The sequence below is a fragment of the Pterocles gutturalis genome, unplaced genomic scaffold (assembly GCF_000699245.1).
Source record: "Pterocles gutturalis isolate BGI_N339 unplaced genomic scaffold, ASM69924v1 scaffold4736, whole genome shotgun sequence".
NCBI lineage: Eukaryota > Metazoa > Chordata > Aves > Pterocliformes > Pteroclidae > Pterocles > Pterocles gutturalis.
The window spans coordinates 214,747-237,347 of record NW_010105315.1 but is presented as its reverse complement, the minus strand read 5'-3'; the positions used below and the strand labels follow the sequence as shown (position 1 = coordinate 237,347).

General features: G+C 36.4%; 1 protein-coding gene across 1 annotated transcript in view; it reads left to right on the top strand.

The window, feature by feature from the left end:
• Positions 1 to 22,601, top strand: part of SRBD1 (S1 RNA binding domain 1) — a gene marked incomplete at its 5' end in the record, with an annotated part of 122,290 nt that overhangs the window by 81,499 nt on the left and 18,190 nt on the right. Inside the window, one exon of the mRNA XM_010087342.1 lies at positions 21,495 to 21,601. Coding sequence (XP_010085644.1) covers positions 21,495 to 21,601 — 107 coding nt within the window. The remainder of the gene's footprint in view (positions 1 to 21,494; positions 21,602 to 22,601) is intronic.

Here is a 22,601-nt window from a genome sequence, read left to right as displayed (position 1 = left end):
TCCTACCAATAGTGCCAGCAAAGGTAAATTCGTCTGTACATAGCAAAATTGTGTATGGATAAATATTACCACACTTATACAATCTCTTATACATATATGCATGTATATGCAAAATCAATGAATGTGTTGACAGAGATCTCCATTAAATTCTGTATCTGTTACTTTCAAATTCAATTATTTTGAGTTTCCTGATTCTACGTAAGGTGCTTAATGTTACTGTATCTGTTAACAGGTCTCAGTAGATATTGCTAGCTGTTTCCTTATTATGGCTTAATTACTTTCAAAACGCTTCACTGTGCTATTTAACAATACAAAATCTCCTGCAAAGAAAACATCAGTTTGATGAACTGAGTTTGGCCACATACTTCTTGACAGGCGTGTATGTTACTGAAGCTGCATCCTACCTACCACACTGAGCTGTTCATGTCTTCCTTACCTGGGCTGTCAGTTTTAACAAAGTGCAACTCTTACCAAGCCTGCAAAAGTTCTTAATTTCTTAAGTTTTACCTACTCTGTGATATGATGTACCTTCTGTCTCAGGAACCTGAGAAGCAAGCACCAGCTCTATCCTTTTTGTATCTTTTTTTTTGCAGGAGCTTGCACTGATTATGCATACAATCAGCAGGCTCAGGATACGCTGCTCCAGCGTAGCAGCATTCTAATTGCAGTTACCCTTCTCTGGTACCGTTGTCTGTGTAATGTATGTAAAAAATAGTGTTGTGCAGAAAATATTTTGGGACCCCACCAAAAGCTGTTGCTGTTCTTACAAATTTCTTGACAGTTGGAGTTTTTGTTTCTTTTGGGATTATTCCTATTCGTTTTATGATGAAAGTGATTGTCTAAGTTTGCAAGAAAAGTGAATTTAAAATAATTATTGTTTAAAAAAAATCTGCAGAAACGGTTTCTTCAGGAAAAAAATTATATTTAGAGCTTGAGTGTAGTTTTGTATTAGACAATTTGCAGTTGGTACTAGTTCTGAAAAAAACTTTGAGCTATGAAGTACAATAGGAAAAAACCCAAGAAGCATGAACAAATATGTACAGTGTCTCCTAATGTAAGTGCCTGGCTCTTTGGAGGCCACCAAGAAGTCTACAGTGATTGACGTGCATTCTGGCGGAGCTTCCCCCTTCTCCCCCCTGCAACAGTGTTGAAGTCAGTCAAAGTGTATAGACAAAGCTGAGTGAATACCAGTTTCCCCAGTACAGGGGCTATTTTTTCAGGAAGTCTAACTCAAACCAGATGTTTTGCTTAGACCTAGAGTTTGTTGCTGCCAAGCATCTCATCAGAGGTCAGAGTTCTGGGCTCAGGGCCCTGCTAGAATTCTTTCACAAATTGCTATTCGGTGAGGTTTTAATCCTAATGGAAAGAATAATGTGCTTGTAAAATCTGCAGTTATTACAAACACAGTATACATATTGTGGACTTCAAATGACTACATATTTCATTCCCATAAACAGGGAATGCAGATGAATGCAGTGTGTAATAGTTTTAGACATTCAAACTTAAACCAAGTATATGGTTTATACTACTGTTAACCATTTGCATTCTTAACACTCCTGTAAAATGAACAGTAATCTTGACTAACAGTTGGCAGCTTGAAACAAAACAAAACGAAAAAAACTCCAGCATGTTTTGACTTGTAAGCTGTTTCCTGAAGTAAATAGGAAACCTTATGCTTTTGAGAATATTCAAGAAACACTCTGCTTTCTGAGGCACTAGGTTTGGCCCAGTTTCTTTCTTCTTTCCTTTTTTCAGTCTCTAAGTAGTTTGGTAGCAACATTTTATGGTCAAGTTAATCTTCAACTATTTCTTCATACAGCTAATTATTCTTCCCAAAAACCTCAGAGTAGACTGTATATACTCCAGATTACTTAAAAACAAATGCTGGTGATACCAAGTGATAAGACCAAGAACTAGATATCACTACATTTTTGTCTTCTTGTGGGGAGCATTACTGATAAACTTCTACCGTGATTACACTGAAGTGAAGTTTCAGTGGAAGAGAAAATTCTCAGGTAACTTTGGTAGTGTGCTGCAGCCTGCAGCTAGAGAAGTGCAGCTTGACAGAATATGAATATTTTGGATATCAATTTAATGTATGCTATGGAAAACAGTGCTACAGTGTGAAACTGGATCATGTAACTGATATCTTAGTACAGTGAGGCTATAGTGATGAGTTGTTTGAGTTTTATGTTGTGTAGCATCTTAATTTTCAGCGAATGCTGCTGAAGAATCATATCTGTTACTTTCGAACTTTGATAATTCTTTGAACTTTTAAGTCTGAAATATGTTCAATTATATTTAATATAACTGTGGTGCTTCATTTCATCCTAATTTCTGAATTTTATCTAACTCATAAATGTGTTTTCACTTTGGTGAAAAGTGAACTTAAGGAAAAAGTAGTGTCACTCAAAAGAGTTAATGTTATCCCATTCATATGATGATCATAGTCAGTCACGCTGGGAAGAAGGTAAATATGCATAAGGTGGTACGTCTACATTAATACTGTAAACTTCGAGACATGCTGAGGTGTTCATCTGCTATGCAATTTATTCTTATTTTTATATTACTTGTTTATAATAAGAAAACTGCATAATGAATGTTGATGCTACAGTACAAGTGTGACCTTTCAGGGTGGGGAGACAGGGCAGGAGGATCTTCTAAATACTGGTATAACTGTACAGTAAACTTCCCTATTGGCTAAATCTGTTTCATAGCATTGAATGTAGAGATTTGTGAAATAAATCACTGCTACATCAGAACAGTTTTTGAATAAGAAATTGATGAAGCTGGTATTTAGACAGCAAACTCATTTTTAGAGACAGTATACATTTTTCAGAGTAAAAAAAAAAAAAATAGCATTTTTAGAGACAGTATACATTTTTCAGAGAATAAAAAAAAAAATAGTTTTCTTCCTGCTATATTCTGTAGAAAGGAGAATGTGACCAAAGTGATATTGTTAAGCTTCTTTTCCATTATAGTGTACACTTGTATAAATAATGTTTTCCCCTTGGTTTATTCAGTAAATGTGGCTTACGTTTGGATATGCAGAACTGAATTAGAAAACTTGAGTTCTTTCAGTGGGTAGATACAAATTTTAACTTTGTTCTGTTAGAATCTGCGTTTTAACTGAAACTCTTTCTTTTGTTTAATAAACACTTAAAACCCTATAAAGACATATTACTTTTATTGCAAGTTGGATGATCTTGGTGCAAGCTGCTGCCTCAAGGCAAGAAAGTGAGTGTTAAACATGGATAGAAATGAATGCGTACAACTTCATCATTCAGATGCAATAAGACTTTGGAGACAAGCTGCAATCTTATAAGAGAAGCTTTTTCATATTAATGAGTTTCCATTTTCCAATAATTCTGTCATTTGTAACTTGAATCATTCATCACCCCTGCAAATGGTTCTTTCAAGACGTTATTTGCAATTTTGTCTTGTGTTTTTGTCCTTGATGTTGTGAAAATGACCGTCTACTGTTACAGGAATGAAAAGAGATCTCATTCAAACATCTTTTTTGTTTCCACTTTCAGTGAAAAATGTTTTTCAAACCTGCAGCTGGTTATTTCTCCAGGAGTTCCCACTTACATTCAGGTTTGATTGACATTTTGAAATGGCAGCTTTTCATGAAAAGCTGTTAACTTGTAGAATTTGGTTATGGTACTAAGACAGACTGACTTTGTTCTACTGTTGGGGCCTGTCCAACTTAAACACAACCCTGCATCTGAATTTAATAGTGCTACTCAGCACAGGGAGCACAAGCTTTTTTTCTTTTTTCATTTTGCCTTTTTTTTTAATACTGGTGCTTCTGATGTGTTTTTGAACCTGACCTGATAGGTACTCATCCTAATATCTCTTCCGTCAGTAATTAGGTTAATTGGCATTCTTCTTTCTCCTTCTCCTGGGCCAGCAGGTTATGCTTCCATAATTTGAGTGATGGAAAATTTTTTTTGCATGTTGGAATTAAGTGGAAAAATGTTTTTTAATGACTCTACAAGTGCTACAGTGTCTGTCTTAGGATAAAAGTGACTATCTGCAGCCTTTATTACTATTTGTTTTTGAAGATTTGGGCATGAGAGCAAGCTTATGGTATTAACAAATTTTCTGAGCAATGTTTACAGATTTAATTTCTAGTAAAAAACTGAGAAAAACAGTGCATGACATAAATATTCTGCTCTCATCTTTACCGAGTTGGTCTTTAATGTTATGCTAGAATGTTGAAAGTGGGAGAGATATTAAAAAAAAGGACATGCAAGTACCCATATACATTATCTGAGAGGAGGAGGAGTATTTTTTACTTTGAAACAGATTATATGAGCGAACTGAAAAAAGTAGCGATCTATGCATCCATCATTTATGTCTGCTGTTGTTTTACTTGCATGTGAGAAGTAAAACATGGGAAATCTTTGGGGTGTTCCACAAGTTAGCTGTACAGCCCTGTAAGAGTAAATTCGTATGAGGGAACAATTGAATTTTGTTTTATAAGGAGGTGATTGGGAGTGTCATTGATTACAAGTAATTATACGTTGAGCTGATGATCGATTAAATAACTTATTTTCAGCATACCATAGTTAGAATTTCTGATCAACAATTCTATTAGCTGGCTAATTACTTCCCTATAAACTTGCACCTACCCATGATGATACTTGGTTGGATGAGTTGATATACTCATCCAACCACATGGCTCTGTAGTTTGTTTAGGATGCTGAGATGGTAATATAAAATATGTTCTGCTTATGCTGTTTCTGAAAATGTCTCCTAAGTAATTTGTAATATGGCACTGGTACAGCAACGTTTTGGTTAATATTAAAAAAAAAATTGTGTTCTTGCTGTGAAATAAAATACGATTTTCTTGATCCTTTTCTTTAAAATTATCTAGACTAAGTGAATGTGTTTTCAGATGCCTGTTCTGTAGTTTCTAAATGTTGAAATGAATTTTTGAGTACCAACCTGTCATGGTTTTGAAGATGAATTTTATTTGGATGAAACAATGTGTACAGTTCTGTCAAGTAATTTAGAATGAATGCTTGCGAGCTTTGTGTGAGCTTTCAAAGCAAAAATGAAAGCGTCCTAGTTGCCACCCAGGCATTACTGTTAAAACTAATACACTGCTATTCCTCCAAGCAAAGGCAGGATACGTGGGTACAAGGTTTTTGGTATACCCTTAAGGTCACTATGAAATACTAGACCAATTGAATTAAATGGCAAACTGCCCACTGACTTTAAATGGAGCCAGGATTTTGCCCTTTAACTCTACAAGCCCTAAGGGCCAGCAGATTTCATTCTTTAACATACCGAACACGGCAGTGTTTCAAAGGTAGGTTGAACTGTTGTGAAGTTTGACCCAAACTGTGCAAAATGCAGAGGGCAACACAGGGACCTTGAACTGCCCTTGGAAGTACAAGGGCAACAGGTAAATGGCTGCTGTCCTCTTGGATGCAGTAGAAGGTGGTGACCATTTTGAAATGTTGCTTTCTGTGTCCTTTTCTATAGGAAAACATTCTTTTCATGTGTTATTGATTGCAAATGAACATTCTTCATTTAAAAGTGGGTAGGAGAGAGACTAACTGATGTACCACTGCTTCACAGTGTTCCTGTGTAGGGTAAAACAGGTTGGATTTTTCTTATGACTCTCCCAGCAATAAGACTAAACATTTAAAAGTGATAAGTTCTTTTTTTTTTTACATATTTAATTGTAACTTCTGGTATTCCTTATTTAGCATTCTGTGGTAAATTTTCAATAATGTTTATGGTTGTTTAATGTGGTGTCCTTTTTTTAAAGAAGGATCTGTTAAGACAGAATGTTTGTCAATAAATTAAGGACTGAAACACTAGAATGATTTACCATCCCAGAAATCTTGTCTTGCAAGATAAAACTTTAAAGAAAAACATTTATTTCAATCAGGTAAGCATACCTTTAGGATATTCAAATTCACTTGTTTTACAAGACCAAGTGTTATGCTTATTTGAAATGGTGTAAGTACGGTATATTATTATTACAGAGCAAAATCTGTGCCTCGACGTTTTCTGCCACATTTGTCTGGGCAGAAGAATTAAGTAGCCTTGTAACACTTTTTTTTTTTTACTCTAATTCAGTCTTTGAAGTTATGATAGTCTATTTCAATTTGGTTTTCTCAACTTGTATAGAAATGCTGCTGTGAATGAAGATTCTCTTAGCTGTTTGCCCCCTTAAGATTAGCGTAATTTTGGACATCACAAAACCTCAAAATAGGTGGGCTGATAGTCTGGACATCTGTAGATATTAAAACTCTTCCTGTCTGTTTAGGCATTTTTTCCTCTCCTGCTGTGTAGTCATCCTTCATTTTATTTTAATTTGGCTGATGAATGCAACCATATATTAATGAACTGGAGGAGGGAAGTTAAGGAAATGTTTTTATTATGTCCTCCTGAATTTCTGTCTCTTCAGTGGAAGAGGTTTATATCAATGACAGGTCCCATTTATTCCTAAATGATAGTAAAACACTGCTGTTAATCTTAAGGCTGTTGTAAAGCACCGTGCTACACATGCTCTCAGTCTTGTCTTCTCAAAGTGCAAGTTGGCAGAGTTGCTTGCTTCTGTCTTTGCAACTGCTTCTCTGTGGTGGTATAGTAATGCCATGCTGATGAACGTTATGTACGTACATTATGATGAACGAGTATGTTAGGGATATCTCAGGTAAATCTGGTTTTGCCATAGCTTTTCCTTACTTACCTGAGGGCCATTGTTAGAAGTGCTTTGAGTAGCTCTGTTAAAGAACACAGGTATTCTGCTGAAAATACTTGTATGTGTGGGTAAGAAGGGTAATGGTACAGACTTTGCCCTGAAGTGTGTGCAAAATACTACATCCATGCTCTTTATTTTCATAGCATTCCTTCCCTCTGTGTACACATCATTAGACTTTCTGTTTTATCACGTCTTGAGATCTGATCCTATGTTGCTATTATTAGTTACCATGTAATTTCCCCACGCTATTTAGTAAGCTGCTATGCTTCTTACCATAATATTTTCTGAAAAGCCAGTATCCCAAGTAAATTACATATTTTAATGTGTTGTGGGGTTTAGTGTTCAAGGGCTTTGGGAAGAAGTGTGCTAAAGCTTCTATCTGAGAATCTGCATCCCCAGTTTTAGAGACAGCTTTCAGAATTGCTTTTTTTTTTTTCTGTAGGTGGGTTTTTTGCCTTTTTTCTTCTGGTCATAAGATGCCAGATACATGACTAAGACTAAACAGAAAATAGATTAATACATAAATGATTTTGAGGTCTGAATGCTTTATGAAACCTTTGAATCAGTTGGAATTGAGAGTGAATTCTGGGCAAGTGCCATAGTCTTCTGAAAATGCCAGCATGGATTTACATTCTTTATGTCCGAAGAGACAGCAAGCTGGAACTGGACTATATTAGAGCACTCTTATACATGACAGAGGAATTTTGTTGCTAAAATTTCGAGCTGTTGTGTAGTAATGTACATTTTTGCATAGGAATCTGTTTGCAGAATTTGTGCTGCTTCTGGGTTGGTAGTTATGGGAAACATTCTAGTGATGCAGCTCTCCAGGAGAACTCTTTCAGTGGCTAAGACTTGCAGACAGAATTTCAGATTGAGAAAATACATATGTTAGTGCAATGAAGTGCAACATATCCAGATGGGAAGAGAAGGAGGAAGAAATTAAACTCTCCTGAAAAATCAGAATAATGAGATATGCTTTTCTTTCCTGAGGCATTAGAACTGAATGATGGAGAAGACTGAAAGTACTTAAAGAAGATAATGGGGCATAAGCCATCATGAAGAACATTATCAGTTGTAGCTTCTCTTTTGTTCCAACTATAAATTTCAAAATGGCTGATGTGGCTAGGAGGGTTTTGTCATCCTTTGAGGAACATTTTCAAGAGCAACTAATTATTTTTTTCACGTGATATGGTGGGCCTGTGTGCAGTTCTCTTATCTCATTTTCCTAACTATCCATATTTCAATGTATTTTGGACCAGGTTTCCATACCTCATACTTAGAGATCATTAGTACGCATATAACTTGAACCATTTGGATGTTGGTTTCCAGTTCTCTTTTAGAAACATATATACAATAATAAAAATCTGCTCCTTATAAATCCTATCTAACTTAACAAGCCATTTTTTATTTTTCCACATACCTGCTTTACAAAGTTGGTATCTTAGGAGTATACTTAACTGAAACAGTTTTAGAGCCATTCATTCTGCTTGGTTTTGCACATAAGGTAGTCTAGTTGCTGTTGCTAGCAGTTAAGTAGCAGCAGGAGAGCTTGGGATCAGCATTTGGAGACGTTTTTTCACACTTCTAGGATTTAACTACACTGTGATATTAAATAGTTTTGTTTTCTAACTTCTTGTCCGTATCTTATAATCTGTTAGTCTAAGGGGATAGTCTAGTTGCATCTAAATTCTGATTCCTATTTGCAAATAATTCATGAAAGAAAGCAGCTTAATTTTTATCAGTGAGCTGGGCATATGAGTGCTTCCTCTGGAACAGGATATAATGGATTCAGTTGCAGCACTTTTTTTATTCCAGCTGTGATAAGTAAGACAATTGCTTTATGAGAAATGGTTATTAGCTTCTAAAGTGAAGGGTATTTAGAGCTATGTTTTAGCTGATGCATGGGACAACTCAAAACAAAGATAGGAAAACATTTGTAAGCTGCCCCTGGATGGTGCAATCAGAGAACATAGTGATCAGTGCATGAATGTCATAAAATATTGGAGAAGTAAAATGTGTGCTGTTTGCTTCCGGGTAATGATGCTCAGGTTGCAGCCAGGAAATGAAGGATTGTAGTCCTTTTTAATTTACTTCTTCTTTGGTTTAAGAGAATTTAAGTTCCTGTGGTTTTGATTTGTTGTCTGCAAAACTGGGACTGTTTTCAGGTACCTGTATCTCTGTAGTGTGAAGTTTAAAGGTTCTGCAGTGTTTGTGCATGTGTGGCTGTGGCAGGGGAGGTCATTGCTGTTCTAATTTCACAATATCCTGGCAAAACCAGAACTGTTACTGTAAGAAAATATCTCCCAGAAGTTCTATCACCTACAGGTCAGGGTAGTCTGAGTAACTACACCAAAACCAGAACTCACCACTTTGTATCTCTGCACTACTAGCTATGCATTTCCTGCCACTGAATTCTGGAAGAAGTGAAGAGTTAAACTTTTAGTGTTTTATGAAGGGACTTCAGAATTTTTGAGAATGTACTACTCTAATGTGCAGATTTCCTAGACTCTTAGGAGCAGGATCTAGGGAGCCTAAAAGTGGAAGCAAGAGATTGAAGTTCAGTCACTAGTTTGCTCTTAGCTGTAGGATGAGTATAACGGGAAAAATACCATGTGTATTCTTGTATACAGCAGCTATTTGGTATATCTTTTCGGGTTGCCTAATACCCCCCAAAACCAAATCTAAACCTGTATAGAAGGTTGTGTTCAATTACTGTTAAATTTAAAAAAAAAATTGAATTGCTTTGGATTTTACTTTTCATCCTCAAAACTTTCAACTCTGTTTGCAAGCCCCTGACTGAAATGATCTATATCCTAAAGAAGAGTGAACTGGAGTCAATTCAGCTTTTTTTCATTGCTAATGACAGTGAGGCACAAATTGTAGAACTTGATATAACTGGATCCTATGTCTTTCGTGATGGACAAAGTCGTATACATGTTATTTTAGACTAGTAGCGTATTCTAATGATGTCTAGTCCTAGTTATATTTAAACTGCAAAACACTCAAATTTATCTTTCGTATTCAAAATGCTAACAGGAATGAAAATAGAACTCAAAGACTGAAGTCTGTTAAGCAGGTCACCTCAAATGAATTACTTATGTACATGTAAATGTTTAGAAAGGAATACTGAAGCACTACACTAAATTCCTGATTCAGCTAAAACCTCTCAATATTTACATCTATTTTAAAACAGAAAAGAATCTTGTTGAATGTAGATTTTTAAACCTGTATCAAACTGTGCGTGTTCCAACTGTGGCGTATGAACTTGAGAGCTCTGCTATGGTAGAAAACTAGCAAGCTGAGATTTGATAAGCTTCCACATCATCTCTGAACTGGGATCTCTTTCTGTTATGACATCATGCCAACCTCCTTTCAGAATTGCAGCCAGCCCTGATCTGCTGAAAGCATTATATCCTTGCCTGTGTGAGTCAGAAAGCAAATCTTCTGCCTGCTACTGAAATGTACCTGAAGACAGAGCAGTCTGAATATTGCAATAAAAACACCCTTGCATAACTTTTTTTAACCTGCACACCGAATGCTTTTTTTAAAAAAAATATTCTTAGGATGTGAGCTGACGAGGGTTTGTTTTGTTTTAAATAAGCTAAGCTAACAAATTTAAGATGAAATTGTTCTGGTTTTCTGATGAAAGAGCATTCCAGGCAGCACAGAATCACCACTGCTATAACTTTTTAGTCTGCATTTTCCTTTTCACATTCTTGACTGCCTGGTTTTTCAAGAGTAAAAAAATAGACTGTTTTTCTGAAACTTTTCCTCTAATAGTGCTTCATATTTTGTCTTTCTTGAACTTTTCTTAGTTTTTACAATTATATGAGAAGCTAATTATTTTTCTTGTTCTAAGTGTACTGAGCTGTCTACCATAGTTACTGAAAAGTCCTACTCTCCTGCTAGATTCTCATTTTAATTAAGATGACTGAATCCTGCAAACACTTAAGCATCTGCTCAGTATTGAAGTGGTTTATCAACAAACTTTGATAGGTCTTTGCTCCGGTTGAGTAAACTTAGAAGTGTGTATTTGCAGGATTGCCTTTGGATGCAGGAATTACCTTTGAACCTCAGGTGGTACACACCAAATCTTTGTGTGACTGAGACCTGCATCCTCAGTTAGACCATGCTCTGAGATGAGTTTGCAGGCTGGGAATGGCATTAGCTGTCCGTATATCCTTCTTTTGCATCAGAGGGTAGAAGCTGCTTGGGCCGGAGCTAGTGATGATGCCTTGCCAGGCATAGCTGTCTTCCTCATCTCACCAGGATTTGGATTAACTCTGCTCCTTGCATCAGCCATGGGCTGTAGACCTCACTACAAGACTTAGACTTGAACTTTCTTGCCAAGCTTTGTCTATTCCAGAAGGTAAAGCTTGGCAATAGGTGATGTAAAGTGTCTCAGTTGTCATCGGAGCAACTTCTGCCTTCTGTGAAGAAAAGTTCAAAGCTTGATGGCTTAATCTAGGTTTAGAACAACAACTGTCTTTTGGTGTTCTAAAAATACAAATTTCATACAGAAATAAACATCCAATAATGAAAAATTTTTAATATATTTAAAAATTCTGGATTCTTGTAGTATAAGTAATAATTTGCCAAAGCAGACACACATTGAATAAGCCTATCTCATCATTTGGTTGATCCATCTGGTACCTCATTTCTTAACTCCCAGTCCTGCAAAGTGCAGCTAAAAATTCTGTTGAACTTCTGGCTGTAATTAATGTAGTGGCGCATCAGCCTGTGGTTTTAATGGAGTAAGCCTTGATTCTGGATTACTCTTCATGTTGTAAAGTAGGAGTGTGCTTCTGCAAATGGTGGGAGGCAAACGTAAGTGCTGTAAAATCAGAGATGGTTTTAGTTCCCTTCTTGATATACCAGTTTAGAGTGCTCTGTTCCCCCTACCTTACAAACTTTAGCAGAACCAAACCTGAGGCAGTACCATTGCTTTTTGGACTAAATATTTTTACTATTAGAATTCATAAAGATGTCTGGTTTTAAAATGGTAGTCCTTACGAGTTTTTAAATTATTTAATCTTAAATTCTCAAATACTTTATTTCTTATTTGATTTCTTTATAATTTCCCAAGCTTGCCTAAAGCTTGTTTTTGTTAAGCTTTAGATCCTTTATAGAAAAAAGGTTTTGCAAGGGAAATGGAGGTCAATCTTTAAAAAGAATGATGCTGTAATCTGCGGTCAGATTGCACATTTGCAATTAATATATTCGTATTTGCAACAGTTAAAAACTTTACCTTTGTAAGCAACTTGTAAGGTTTTTAAGTCAGTAGTAGTAATGCGGTGATTATTTAGAAATCTTCCATTAGAGAATATCTAAGAAAACTTTATGTTCCAAACAAGTTTTATTAATTTGTTGCACTACAAAATTTTATATTATTTTAATGCTTACAAATAATTTAAACACTATTTTTTTTGTAATTTTTTAAAGAAGCCTTTTGAAGGAATTTCCAGACCTTGAATAAAAGTAAGGGTCATGTTTTGAGGCCACAAATCACAACGTCTGTCAGGAATACTGGGAAAACAAGTGTTCTTTGATTTGTGCTTTTCCCTTCTACCTGCTAAGATCTTATTTGAAAAAAAAAAAGTATACTGCAAGAGCAGTCAACTTCTATTTCCATGTACAGGATAATAAATGCATTATTCCTGTTTATGCCATTCTACTTGTTCATAATGATTTCCCCCTTTTTATATTATGCTAATCACTTTAGTGGTGATGATCATATACTGTCAATAGTGATGGTGGTTCTGAAATGTTGCTTGGTTTTGAGAATGAGAGAAATGTTGGTGTTCTCATTAACTTATAAAAATTGTAATTGAGAACTTAATTTTTTAGTGTTGACAAGTTAGTGTGGCTAATTTATTATGCAGCCCTGTCAACTCTTCAACCTCCAATGTGCAAACATTTTGCTTGTGCTATATATGTAATAGGAAAAGTACTAAATACACACTTTAATGCAAATTTTTTTAAGCTTAGTGCAGAGCAGGCTTTTTTAAAAAGGCACAAACTTACTATATCCTAGAGATTTTTCTTACCCATTAATTATTTATGCTTTTACTTTAAATATAACTTGCTGTTATATGTAATGAGTGGTGCTGGAATTGGTTTCAGTTATCAAAGATGTGAATACCACAATAGATGCTTGTGTACTCTGCCTGTCAAGTCCATAAGCGCTGGTACTGAGCAAACTTCTGTTTTCTCACATGTTTCCTGGTTTTCTGTCAGCTTTCAATCTTCCATGGGTCATTCAATAAACACTACCCTGGGTGATTTTTGAGCTGCCATATGTCCATCAAAATGAAATCCATGCGTTTTAGTAGGCAGAGAAAATAAGCTTGCTTTATTTGAGTTTGGCTGTGTCTTCTGCAGGAGAATGTCTTTCATTTTGTTTCATTCCTAGCTTATTTTTGCCTTTAGCTATGCAGTGGAAGAGGCTGGAGATGCCAGGGGTGGAGGGGCTGATGAAAACAGAGGAGGAGCTAAATAGAAAAGATGGAGAGAACTGAACAGTGGAAGTTGAAAGTGTTCTTTAAGCATATTTAGTTGGAACTGATCTGCCTTTTTTAAAGGGGGAGGGGGCGTGTGTCAGAAGGGTTGAGGAAAGTCAAATTACCTAAAAGCTTTTTCCAGCAAGTATATCAGGAGGTGGTGTCACATTAAAAAAAAAAAAACAAAAAAAAACCCCAAAAACAAAAAACCAAAAAAAAACCAAAACAACAAAACACCTCTTGATTTTATCATGACTAATTCTGTTGGTGTGGGATTAAGAAACTGCTGAATGTTTAGCATATACTTTTTTTTTTCTAACTGTGGAATCATAGATTTGTTTGGGTTGGAAGGGACCTTAAAAATCATCTAGTTCCAACCCCCCTACCATTGGCAGGGAGAACCTCTCATATCGACTCAGGGACACCCTCCACTAGACCAGGTTGCTCAAAGCCTCATCCAGCCTGGCCTTGAACACCTCCAGGGATGGGGCATCCACAGCTTCTCTGGGCAACCTGTGCCAGTGTCTCACCACCCTCACAGTAAAACATTTCTTCCCCATATCTATTCTAAATCTACCCTCTTTCAGCTTAAAACCGTTACCCCTTGTCCTGTCACTACCCTCCCTGACCAAGAGTGCCTCCCCATCTCTCCTGTAGCCCCCTTTAAGTACTGGAAGGCTGCTATAAGGTCTCCCTGGAGCCTTCTATTCTCCAGGCTGAACAACCCCAACTCTCTCAGCCTGTCTTCGTATGAGAAGTGCTCCAGCCCTTTGACCATCTTAGGAAGGGAACAGATATGTTATTGTATTAAATACATTCTCGGTGCATTGCTGATACAAGTTACCTGGTGTAGCAGTTGCTAAATCTGTTTGTATACTGACTTTGAAAAAACCAGTGAGCGTGAGAACTTGCTTATATTAGAAATCTAGGATACAATAAAATATGTATCAACTGTACAAATATTTTCTTTCTCGAAAATACCCTCAAATGAATTTGCACTTTTTTTGGTCGTTTTGAAAAAAATATTCTAAGTAGCACATCCCTCATGAGAGAGGAGTGAGAGGAACCCCAACATGTCTTCAGTGGATCTGGAAGAAGTCTGTGTATTTATATAGGTTCTTAAGAAGCTCCTCACATCTCTTTGGGGGCTCCCTTTGTTCTGAGTGAGGCCAGCGGGAGCTTTAAGCTCAGGAGCTGCTCTTCCTCACCCATTTGCTGCAGGGGGATGGATGGTCATTGACTTCAGACTGAACACAATTCCCACATACAACCAGGCTTCATGGCTTTTGTCTTGTCCCTCTAGAAATGTACTATTTCTTCTCTCTGTCCGTGTAATCTTTTTTTTTCTCTTATCTTTTGGCACTTTTCAGGAAAATCTCAAACTGAGTTTGTTGCCTTCCAGCTGTGGGGTGTATCTTTGGAATCTCCACCTTTTATGGTCCTTGCTTTATATTCCTATGGTATTGCAGGGTATCGTCTATATTTGTAGAGCTTTAACAGCCACAAAATACGGTTTTGGACTGAAATTTTAATGTTGGCTTTCCACCTAGCAGTTTGGGCAATCACCTTTGTTACTTATTGGAAAAAAGAAAATGTCCCACTGAAATCTCCAGGAGTTATGTAGTTGATTATAATTGCAATTCATATTGCTGGCCGTTGGTCACATAACAATATGCATTGGGGAAACTGGAACTTGCTCTGGAAAGAGGAAGATGGTTTTTGGATATATGTCATTTGCTGCTTGCTTGCTCATGTCAAGGAAGTTAGCTTTAGAAATATGACATGTTAGCAATGGGTTGGAATTTGTGTAACAAGCATAGCTTCTGTTAGGACACAAGCACAAGTAAATATAAGATGAATTCCAGCAACTTGCAAGTAACTTGAAGCATTTACAGGATCAAGTGTGCATTTTTGTTTTCTCTTTTTAATGTCACAGCTGACAGACGTTGTTTTCGTTTTATCATTTTCTTTGAAAATATAAATCCATTTATCTCTCTGGGGATATTTCAGTAATAGTAATACGCTGTTAAAATAAACAGAATTTGGATTTTTGAAAACAAGAAATGAGTCAGAGTTAAGTACATAGGATAACAATATATCCTATAACAATATAACATTTGGAGAAACCACAAACAATCTTCAAAAGAAATTCTTGAAGTTAGGTCCTTTTATCAAACATCAGAGGGATAAGCATGTTTTCTTAAAATCTAACTGAAAGGGATTTTCCAGAGAACGCCAGAGATTAAAACCCCCTGCCTGAACTTTCCAACATTTCCACCTGACATGTAAGGTGCATTTTTAATTGTTTTCTAATTCTGCGCATGAAAGGGAATTTATCGTTAGACTATTGGTGTTATTTTAGTCTTTCTGTAGCTAAGGGCTTGTCCTGAATGCATTTTGCTTTTGTGGTTTCACAAGCATTTGAAATGCAGCTGGTACAGAATGTTTTTCCCTTTTTTAAATTTTAAAGCACGTTTCCATGATTTGGATCTCTGTAAAATAATATAGTTTTGAACTTTGCTTAGGATATGTTGTCCCACCTAATTTCTCATTCAGTGAATGTCATTCATGCTACACAGTTATACTACTTTTTTAAAGAAAAAGTATTTTTTCACGAGGCGTGTTGGCTAGACTCACATGCCAGTATTAGAATTCATGGATACAGAAGTTAGTAGTAGGTACCAACAAAATGATGTTTTATGAGCTGTTAGAAGGGTTTCAGGACTTGCTTAAATACAGAAGAAATTAAATTGCATTTACTTCATTGAAAGTTGACTTTTGGATTCAAAGGAAAAGTGTGGTATAACTTGATCAAAACCCCAAACAGACTGTGTGACGTGCAGCTCAGTGTTACTTAGGGTGAATGTCAATCTTGTTATAATACTGTCATGCTAAGTGTGGGTCAAGAACCTGCAGGTTGCTGCCCAGACTCTTCCCCACTGCTTTGTGACCAGCATCATTAGATCATGTCTGCACGATGTTTGTAGGCTCTACGGGGTATGAATAATTCTGGTGCAACTCTCTTGGAAGGGACCTTGCTTGGCTCGTGGGCATTGTAAAGTAGTAATGATGCCTGGTCTGGTTGTGCTGATGTCTGCTAGTGTTTGTAAACATAAATAATAGGCATTTAAGAATTGTTGTGTGTAGCAGTAGGATTTTCATCTGCTTGAATTTGTCTTTCAGAGAGACATGCAATCATACCGTATTTTCTGAAATTGGGATTTTTGTAGGGGACCAGGAAAAACTTGCCAAATGCATTATAGTTCTGTGTATTGTTTTAGTATTTGGGTTTTTTTTTCTTTTAGGTTGCCAAAGGTAAAGAGCTTAGAGTTGTGATTTACTTCCATGTAAAAGCTGATGATTAGGGTCGCTCAGGTCTAGCACTAATAATCTAGTGTTTAGGGTGTTTGGTCAGGCAAAGTTAGTCAGTTTACCCGTCCACCATCTATGCTCATGCAGATTAAGTACAGCCTCTGGGCTTCATGTGAACAGTGGTTCTTTGACTTGATAAATTTGTCTTGCTGGTGACAAATGTCTGTGCTGGTGTACTGCTAGAAATAACTGAGCTGAGAAGCTATTTAAAATACTGCCTTCCTTTGCCGTACATCAACAGATTTTTTTGAAACTGAAAAATGGCTTTCAGTTACAGTTACAGTAGCACCTTCTTGAGGAACAGATAGTTTTTCAGTAATGTTGATTATTTCCAGGGAGTGTTTGTAGCTCCTGAAACTAAGCGAAACAACAATCCTTGCTCTCTGCTTCGTACCATGTAAAAAAAAAAAAAAAGATAGCTGAAGTATTTGGAATATAATAATATGAAAAACTATCATGTGCATAATAGACAGGTGTTCTTAAACACTGTTCTTCAGTGTTAAACATTCTGTGCTGGTTTTAATGAAAGTACATGAAATTAAGTTATACTGGATTCTTTTTAGCAAGGGGTTTGCAGAATGGTGGTTTTAAAATATGCAATATAATAGTATTTTTCTGGTAATTTTAACAAATTTGCCACAGACTAATTTAAGCGGTAATCATGACCAGAAATTAAAACAGCAGCCTTTAGTTCTCTTCCAGGTTCATGAATGTAAGTTACATTTGGAATATCTGGGATTCTCTTTATAAAAATATTGTAAAAATGTAATGTTTGATTTAATTTATTGGTCAACTATTATTATTTTACTGTAACAGTTTCATTTGATCAAGTAATTTAATTTTATGTATCCTGTTCCTTGGCTTGCTTGATAATTCCTTAGAAAACAAATACTAAAATACAGTTACAGAGCTTGATATTTCTAAGGGCAGATTAATTTCTATAGTCCTCCCCACAAAAAACCTCAAACCACTCAGATGTCGAAGTACTTCCTAATGCTGTCCGTGAAGCAAGGTGGCTTTTTTTTTGGAGAGTGACAATAAAAAAAGTTCACGTTTGCACTGGCCATCCTGCAGCTTGTGTCAAGTCCCATGTTTCTGCTGGACTTAGTTTCCATAAATTGGAGGTATCAATCCTTCTTATTGCTTGAAGATCATCATAGAAAATGAAGTCATCTGCTACTATTCCAGCAGTGCACATCTTAATGGTAGTAATTTCTGAGTATCCTCTTGATAAAACCCTAGTGATTTATTTGGGTGGTAACTTCAAGATAATGTTTGAAAATTGCACCAAAGGACGTGCTCCTTTCTTGTTAAGCATAGCTGTCAGGGCACCTTGTGTGCTTGACTAAGAGTAAGGACCTGGTATGAATGGTTCTGCTGGCTGAGGGAGCCAGTTTCTCCTGGTTTTGTAAGGGGAGTTGTAGGGGCAGTTGTGATATTTGTTCCACAGATAAAGACAGTTAATAAGAGTTATTCTAATTAAAAAGAAAAGACAACTCTTAACAGTTTTAGCAGGGACACCCTCATGCATAGGGGTACATTCAGTGTTAGTGTTAATAAAAAAATGTTTTATTTAGAAGAATTTGCAGGGGATCAGCTGATGCAGCAATCTACCATATTGGTGTGTGGAGGGCTTGTTGGAGGCTGTGCAGCATAAAATTCTGTATAAGCATACTTTGAAAGTAGCCTTGCATATTGGGCTTCATTTGTGCAGGTTTTATTCTGATGTGCTTAGTGCAACAGTTGAGGGGGATTCCTGCCTTACGGACCTGTTGCAGCGGGTGAGTGGCATGGAGTATGTGTGCTTCTAGTGTCTGAATAATCTGATACCACCCCGCTGCATATAAATAGTCCACAGAAGCATATAATATCATCTGACCTCTGATATTTGAGAAGATGAGTGAAATTTTTGGAAGACTGGAAAATGTACTGCACTTTAAGCCTTTCTGAAGTGTGACCTGTTAGCGGTAGGAAGTCTTGATAATGATATTGGGATAATAATGTTTTTCATTAACTACTTTTAGAAATGAAATTTGAAACACTTCTCTGTGCTTTTTTTTCAATGTCAAGAGGGATGTGGAAATTTCTTCATCATAGCAAAAGGAAACTGTGATGGTCAGTGGCTGCATCTTGGAGGTAGATTTGCAACTTAACATAATTCACAAGCTGAGTGTATCTTACTTCTGTGAGCTATGGGTAGATTAGGGGTTCTTTTAGCCATCCTGTCTTACTCTTATCCTGTTCTGTCAGATCTGCCCATTCACTTTTTCTTTATCCATACCTTCCCATATGTGCTGTGACGTCCTTTCCAACTGGTATGACTGTTTGTGTTGCAGTAATAAAGAACAACTTGTGCATGTCTTGTTTTGTTTTGTTTTTTAATGGTGACTGTCAATCAGAAATAAAGATCCAAATCATCTTGGAGACACCTGAGAATTTCTCATCTTCCGGGCAAAAAAGAAATACAGTTCACTCTTACAGTTTTTCCAAATTGTGTGTATTCTGTCACACACATTTTTCAAACTATTGGATCCACAACCCTAAATTTTGAGATAAATGCCAACTCCACATTTGAAAGTGAGGATCTGCAAACACTGGCCTGTCTTCCACAAGCAGAGATATTTCAGGATGCTTAGCCTTTGATTGTGATATATCCTTTCCTTGTTTTGGGGGGAGTATAGTTGGCTGAATTGCTATCTAGGTTCACTTTCCTCAGACTGGAAGCAAAGCTTCTGCAGAATCAAGTCTCTTCCAAAGAACTCCTTAGAAAGATCAGGCCAGATCTATGGATTACCTTCTTTGCTACAGCTGGTGCTATAAGGCATTGTGAAGACAATGACAAATGTCTTGGTTTTGAATCACATAACTGCATGTTATTCCTTCTGAAGAATGATCCTCATCTTAAGGAATGAGACTGAAACCTAGGGAAACAGCAGTCTACCCTACTCTCTGCCATAGACTCTACTTCATATGTTAATGTAACTTGTGAAACTACATGATAATCAACTTCCGAATATCTTGGAGTCAGTAGCCTTTCCTAAAAGCAGAAGGAAACATTGTGTACTCTGCATTTTTTTAACTCTTTTTGCTTTCCTCCACCATAATGAAAAAACCTGTTAAATTGGTACCTTTTATCTCATTAAATTTTCAATGTGTGGTTCATTATGGAGAATCTTGCCCAGTATTTGTCAGCTGTGCTTGACAAAGAAGAGAAAATGTGAGTGTTGTTTCTGAACAGTTTTATTCTGGTTCTTGTACTGTGTTATATAAATGCATCCTTATGCAAGCAGGTGAGCTGGAAGCCTCTAGCTCTAGTATGTTACCTAGCTGATGGCAGGAGGAGGAGGGGGGAATATATAGAACATCCTCACTAAGAGAAGCTGCATCGTCCGTAAGTCCGAAAAATAGAAGCATAAAACTTCTTTTCTGGGTGTGGTTTTTGTTTTTATCTCTTTATGCAGAAAATAAGCCATTGTGTTGAAGTAGCAACATATTAGTAAATTGAAGCTGACATTTGATCTGCCAAGTGTACAAGTAAGCTTTGTGGTTGTGAGGCCAAGACTGTGCACAAATGCCAATACTTATGCATTACATGGCTTTTTCTATGTGAATTTTATATAGGAGGAGTAAGATTGGTGAAATTTGCCCTTCCTGTTTGTAAGTAACTTTATTATGTGTTGCATTGTGAAAATTGTTATCTGAAATGGGGGGGCTATGAAATACATTGCCATAAGTTTTGCGATTGTTATTAAGCACTGTGTGATAAACTACCAATATTAGTAGATTGAGATTGATGCTGTTGGCATGTTAAATTTAACTGTGAAATCTTTAAAAGATCTGAATGGCTTAGAAGGTAAAAGAAAGTAGTGAATGAAGTGTTTCGTGTTGGTTCGGATCCAGCTTGATGTCCTAAATGAATGCATCATGAAACCACAACAGATCAACCCAGATTTACATGAGTGACATAAAAGAGCCCTGAAGCTAAGCCAACATAGTGATTGAATTAGCTCCTGCATTTAGAGAGGCTTCTCCCTCCAGGTCAGACTTCTAAGCACTGATGGGCTTGTGTGGGGAACTAGCAGTTATAGATTGAAGTGTGCCTACGTTGTGGAGGAAAAGAAATCTTAGAGCTTCAGAACTTTTATCTTTTGACAAGTGTGACTGATTTTTCTTTTAGAGGGGGGGAAAAAAGGGGGAAACACTATGAACAATAATGGAAAAAGTAGAAGAATTTCCATTAGTGGTGCTTCAGTCAAGGACCTGCCAATCTTCCCAGAAATATCTGTTCAAAATCTGAAACATTTTGTTGCTGCGGGAGTGATATGTACCTTATGTATTGCCCACCCTCATACAATACCTGGTTTGTTCTTTTAGTAAATGGCTGTACTGTAGTGTGATGCTCATACATAGGACAATTTTGCAAACATTTGTATGTGCAGGTGCAAAAGTACCAACATTTGCAGTCTTTGCTGTAAATACTTTATTTCTAAAATATTGTCTTATTTTTTAATAAACTCTGATTATAGGCAAATAAATATCAGATTAAAATAAAGACATAGTGAATTAATAGAAGCAGTACTCCTTTTGCATAGTTATTATATGTTTAATATAGTTTTGTTTTTACAGGATGCTGGGAAATAGTTATTAAACAAAAAAAATAAAGTAATGTGAAGAAAGTCTTGTTCGAGGGATTTGTATCGTGACTAAGATGTTGCAAAGTGATACTGGAGACCTTTTAAAAATATGTTCTGCAATTTATGTTTTTATCTGGTACCCTCACATAAGATATTGATAAGTTCCAGCAACTATTTTATTAATGTTAGTATTGTTTGCAGTTCTTATTTATGTACACTTTGATATTTCAGTAACCTGATATCTCCATTTTTGTTTCTCAGCATGATGTATCACAGACGTTGCTCAAAGCAACTCTGGACAGTGTGGTTGAAGAGTGTGTCAGCTTTGTAGGAGTTGATATTAACATCTGCTCAGAAATACTATTAAGGTGAGTCAAACGTTTTCCTATTCCAGTAATTACATGGCTCTGGATCACAGAGTCTCTGTTTAGTCTGCCATCTGACTCAAGCTCAGCTGGAGCAAATGGCTCTTGTGTTAAACTTCCAATTACATGAAAATGACACATTAAGACAGTATTTCACTGAATCATGAAGAGTCAGATTTTAAGGGTATGTGTGATTCTCCAGGGTAAAATTATTCTTTGGAGAAAAACAGATATTTAAAAAATTTTGAACCAACACTGCAATTTTAGAATGACTTCATATAGTTAATTTGTATTTTTACACTGAGAAAGAGATTTTTAAATGTACTTTCTGTATCTTAGAAGGTATTTTTATAGGTACTATTAAGTGGAACAGGTTGTAAAAGTTGGGTGAGGAAAAGAGAAAAGGAGAGACTTAAGGGGAAACTGCTGAAAAATTTATCCCTCTTTATTGATTTTTTTTAAGCAATTATGTCATATTTTCTTGGAAAATGTTCTGGATTTTATTTCTTTTGGTTAGAAATTAGAAGCTCACTCTGTGTCTTGAGTGTGTAGAATTCAGAATTTTTTAGCTCAACAGCCTCTGAGAAGAGCGGCGGTGTTGTAGTCATCCTCTGTAGTATGAGGGCGAGAAAAAGAATGTCCATAATCTAGGTAGTGGCAATTATTAGGTATCAAAGTTAGGAAAAATGTGTTCTTGCTAGCTCTCTTTAATCTTTTTAGCCCCTTATTTTCATTCTTGAAAGCATCTTTCCATACTTTGAAGAGGCTCTCTGTCTATTCTTTTTGGTTTTCCACTTTGTCTTCAATACTCTTTTTCTGTGTGTGTATCTAATTCTTAGCCTGACTCTTGATTTACCTTCTGTCTTTTAGTAAGAAAGAAATTAGTACCTATTGGTAAATGAGGCTGACCAGCTTTCATTTGTGAATAAAACCCTGCCTGAGCAAGTGTAGTGGGTGAGCACTGTCAGCCTTTGTCAGGGTGCCGCTGTATTGTGCGGTTCAG